The sequence below is a fragment of the Myotis brandtii genome, unplaced genomic scaffold (assembly GCF_000412655.1).
Source record: "Myotis brandtii unplaced genomic scaffold, ASM41265v1 scaffold165, whole genome shotgun sequence".
Classification (NCBI taxonomy): domain Eukaryota; kingdom Metazoa; phylum Chordata; class Mammalia; order Chiroptera; family Vespertilionidae; genus Myotis; species Myotis brandtii.
Genome location: NW_005356042.1, coordinates 15,579,424 through 15,584,643, shown reverse-complemented (window position 1 = coordinate 15,584,643; position 5,220 = coordinate 15,579,424). Strand labels below are relative to the sequence as shown.

The window sequence follows — 5,220 nt, the reverse complement described above, 5'->3', positions numbered from 1 at the left end:
TTTTAAAAATTATCTTAAAGAAAAAAAAAAAACAGGACAAAAATCACCTTGATATTTATCATAGCTTTAATCATAATTGCCAAAAACTGGAAAACACAAATTATGATCTATCTATACACTGGAATACTACTGGGCAATAAAAAGGAAGAGACTAAATAATATGTTCAAAACATGAGTAAATCTCAAAAGCACTAGATCAGAGGTTGACAAACTTTTTAAACAGGGGGCCAGTTCACTGTCCCTCAGACATTCCACACATGCGCACTGCGGGCCCGGGACGAGTCGGCTGCTAAGCAGGACAGGCAGCGGCGGCAAAAAAAAACACCCGGCGGGCCAGATAAATATTTTCAGCGGGCCGCATGTGGCCCGCGGGCCATAGTTTGAGGACCCCTGCCTAGATTAAGTAAAAGAAGCCATACTCAAAAGGTAACACACTGGCCCTGGCCAGTTTGGCTCAGTGGGTAGAGTGTGACCCCAAGACTGAAGGGTTCCGGGTTCGATTCCGGTCAAGGGCATGTACCTCGGTTGCAGGCTCCATCCCAGACTCTGATTGGGGTGCATGGGGGAGGCAACCAATCGATGTTTCGCTCTCTCTCTCTGTCTTTCCCCCTGCCTCCACTCTCTAAAAATCAATGGAAAAATATCCTCGGATGAGGATTAAAAAAAGGTAACACACTGTATGTTTCATTTGTTACAGATGTCACCTCAGCAAGCTACCAGAGGATGGGAGTGAGGAAAGGAGGCTGGCTACAAAGGGGCATGAGGGAGTTTTTTAGAGTAATAAAAATGTTCTATATTTTAATTAGAGTAGCTACAGGACTTCATACATTTGTCAAAACTCATCAAATTGTACACATGGGAGGTAAATTTTATTGTACATTAATTATAACTCAATAAACCTGGATTTTTAGAAGTCACTCTAGCTATTTGGAGGATGTATTAGATGAGGGGGAAAACGCTGGGGTGCAAGGAGAGAAGTCCTAGAGTATGTCCAACGACTTTGGACATCCTGAGTTTGAGCTATCTCACAGATGCTGAAGTAGAGCCATTCAGCAGAGAGTTGAGTTCTTTGAGTCCAAAGTTCCTATCATCATACAATAATCATATCCTGTAGTATTTTTTTAAATTTATTTTTACTATTGAGTTAGAGGCCTGTTAACATTCCGCCACCTTACCTCTCTTTGAGAGTGGAAACTATCCAATCTCCACTACACTTTCCAATACCATAGCCAATAGTCACAAGTGATTATTTAAATGGCAATTAATGAAAATTTAATTAAAAATACAGTATCTCAGTTACACTAGCCTCATTGCAGGTGTTCAATGGCTACATTTCCATCATCACTGGATGGTGTTGCCCTAGAAGATTCTATCTAAATTTTCTTATAGTGCTAACATTCATTGATTCCAGGGACCACTTCAGAGTAGCTGCCAAGTAGCACAGGTTCTTCACTAGTAACCGGTGACAGTAACATCTCAAGGCACTGTTTTACAAAGTGGATGATGCCTGCATAAGCTGTTAAAGAGCTTCACCTTTCCGGCTGGGGTTTTTCACTGAAAAACCTAACAGCTTTAATTTTTTTAATGATTTTTTAAAGAGGAGGGGTTTTAAAAAGTTTATTGTTTGGGCTTTCTTTTCCGAAAGACAATATTAAGAGTATCAACTTTTTGTTTCTACATTAATGAAATAGTTCATGAAATGGGTCCTAATTAGCACCAGATTCAACCACAAAACCATGCTAAGTCATGCTAAGATGTACCCTTCCAACTGAATAGAAAAATCAGAAAGAACAGAAACTCCCACAAGGTAGTTAAATTACCCAATTTACTTTGTCTTCTTACTTTGACAATGGCTGTTTCGGATTAATTACTTGATACTACTTCATAGCATCCTAATATATGTGCCAGCACTCTCTCTCTGTAGGTCTCTTCAATTACATTTCTATAGAGAAGTAGGGGTGAGACTGCCTGGGTTTCTCTGAGAATTAAAGGGTTTACAGATTAGCAACTTCCAAATTAGCAGGTTCAGAGGTACCATACATGATTTTGCTCTTAGTCCCCAGTGAAAGCAATTAACAATATGGATAACAGGAATATGGTTTTTTCCGAGTCTGGCACCTCCCCTGGGAGAGCAGATACCATGCTGACAGTGCTAAGTGGTTCAGGATCCTTTCATCAGGATGCGGCTACTCAAATTCTCCATGGGAACTATGCATCAGGAAGCACCAAAGAGCAAATTGGTGGGTGGCTCCTTCAGAAATTGTCTTTATGGAAAAATGGGATGGGGTTTTAGAAAGAAACCATATCACCCCTTGTTATAATCCATTTTCCCTTCAGAATAAATCACCTGAGTATCAACACAGTGCCAGGCACAGTGTGCACCTGGCCACAAGAGCTCAATAAATCCTTGCTGAATAAATGAGTGACTTGAAAGCCCGGCACACAAAAGGTATTCCAGAAATCTATATATATAAAACCCTAATATGCAAATAGACTAAACAGCAGAACAAACAACTGGTCACTATGACGTGCACTGACCACCAGGGGGCACGCGTGGAACATGGCGGGTGTCAGCCGTGGCAGGATGGTGGAGCAGGTGAGCAGAGACGCCAGACCAAGGTGGGGTGCCAGTTGCTGTCATCAGGGTGAGCCTCTGGTGGTTACTGAAAATTCTTTTCTCCTGTGTGCTGTGGTCCCACCCGGCACTCGCACCTGCTGCCTGCGCCGGCCCTGCTCACACCCACTGCTGGCACTGGCCCCAATCGCTCCGCACCATCAGCGTGTGGGAGCAGTGGTGGCAGGAGCAGGGCTGCCAGCAGGCAGGGGACTGGGGGTCATGGCGGGAAGGGGTCAGGCAGGAGCGTGAAGAATGGGTAGAGACCTGCCCCTGTGCCCACCACAGCCTTATGGCCCACAGTGCCTTTCAAGGTGCACGAATTCGTGCACTGGGCCCCTAGTATGTGAATATCACCCAGACACAGTCCTAGGTGCTAGGGAAGGGGTGGGTATGATATTGACTGAGGGACAACTGTACGATAGACTCATACAGTATGCAGGGTAGTGTAATGAGGCCAACAAGAGTTCCGGGGCCAGATACCCGAGTTCAAATCCCAATGTGGCCACATAATGGGAGGCCTTAGTCAAGTCATAGGATCAGCCAAACCAGGATCAGCTTCCCCGGTTGGAAAAAGGGGATAACATCTACTTATCATGTGTGGTTCTTTCATGAATTAATGACAGCACAGCCTGGCATATGGAAGACAGGAAATAGAAAAATGGTAAAAATCCCTAGTAAGGGCTAACATTCTTTGAGGCTTACCTTGTGCCTGCCACTGTGCCACACATTCTAACTGTATGACCTCCGAATTCTCATGCCAACCCTATTAGGTAGATACGATTCACACTTTCTTACAGGTGAGAATAACTAGTACGCAGAAGGTGATGACAGGCTAGGGACTGAGCTGGGTTCAACCCAGGCAATACGTGCAACGCACACTCCTATTCACTCACTAGACGGGATTTTCCACTATTCGAGCACCAGCAACCACTTAAAAGCTTAGGCACTGAAACAGGCACTTTGCATTCCGGTTTTTTTCAAATGAATTGCACCCCAAAATCCTGTGAGGTGGGTTAAGTTCCATTGCCGAAGCTCAGAGTTCTGCGACTTGCCCAAAGTCACTAAGCGCGGCCCCGAGCCTCGAGGAGCAAACACCAAGTTCACCACCCTGGCCTTGGGGAGCCACCCCTCGTCACTCGCTTGTGCGCAATCTCTGCGCTTCGGGGTCCCAAAGCAGACCCCACTCCCCGTACCCCCGCGAGTAACCCCAAAACCGTGTTCGTGCCTGCCCCAACCGCCCGCTCGCACTCTCAGGACTGACAGCTCTCGGTCACCCTCTAGCTAGCTCATCTCCGCAACACCGGCTGGAGGAGCCGCCTCGCCAACCCCGAGACGGACCCGGCAGCGTGGGGGAGGGGAACCGGGAGAGCGCATGCCCAGAAGGCTCCATTTGGCACCCGGCTCACCTGGGAGTCGCGGAACTCCACCACCACGTTCTCGCTGCTCCATCGTGCCGCCATCTCCCACCCGGGTCGTCCCGGCCCCCAAATCCGCTTTCTCGGGTTCGGGGAGCCCCACGCAGCCCGCAAGTGAACCCTGCCACGCCACGCCCCCCTCTGCCGAACTGCAAACCATTGGCTATTCCAAGCATTGACTCCGCCCCATCTTCCCGGTTCCTCCAATTGAGGCACTGCGCCTACCGGAACAGGCACGCCCCCTCCACTTCCGTCACTCGGCCGAAATCACACAAGCACCTCGCGACTGCTGACACACGCCCCCTGCCGCAAGATCTGTTGGGAGTTGTAGTCCAAGTCGGAAACTCTTGGGTAAACCCGGGTAGAGCTCACAGAATAAGGTTTGGTCGAGGTGAGGGACATGCTGTCCTCCCTGTCTTCTCGCTGGTGCCCCGGTAAAGTCTAGGATGTCTACAAATCAAAGCCCAACGTTCGTGCAAACCAGAGATTACCTATTCCCCTGACGTCTGCCATAAAGTCGTTATTGTTTAATACAGTACAGTAGCACCTGCCAAAGTGTTCAGTGACCCTAGGGGTTTCCAAAGCCAAAACAATTTTGATAATCATACTAAGAGGTTATTTGCCTTTTTCACTTTCTTTCTCTCACGAGTGTACAGTGGAGTTTTCCAGAGGCTACGTGATATATATTGTAACAGACTCAACGGTAGAAGCAGATTTGAGAGAATCCAGTGGTTTGGGTTGTTGTTGTTTTTAAACGTTTATAAGAGTTTATTTGAACCAAACAGATGACATATGCCAGGGGGCAGATCTCAAATGCTCCTCCAGTGGTTTTTTAATTGAGTCAGACATTAAAGATATTTGCCACTTTTCCCACTGAAATGTTTTTGTTTTGGAAAATATAGTTATTTTTCACTTATAAAATGTATGATTAATGTTAATGTGCATTAATGTTTAAGTAAAATAATGAGCAAATATGTTTTAAATTCTAAGTTTTAATTTCTAATAGTTACTATCAGTAGATAGCCCATATAAAAGTTTGGTGGGCATGGGGGTGAGATCTTTAATAATTCTTAAGAATGTAAAAGAATCTAGAGATCAAAAAGTTTGAGAACTGCAGTGATTAGCCATGAGTGAGGATTAGGTTTTCTTCTTTTATTCTACCCTCTCAAATCCTGGCTTAACTGTCTT

At 45.9% G+C, this 5,220-nt stretch overlaps 1 protein-coding gene across 1 annotated transcript in view; it reads right to left on the bottom strand.

Moving 5' to 3' along the window:
- Positions 1-4,165, bottom strand: part of WDR59 (WD repeat domain 59) — a 68,856-nt gene extending 64,691 nt beyond the window's left edge. The window contains exon 1 of the mRNA XM_014536800.1: positions 4,024-4,165. Within this exon, the coding sequence (XP_014392286.1) occupies positions 4,024-4,077 (54 nt within the window). The 5' untranslated portion in view covers positions 4,078-4,165. The remainder of the gene's footprint in view (positions 1-4,023) is intronic.
- Positions 4,166-5,220: the final 1,055 nt, after the last annotated feature.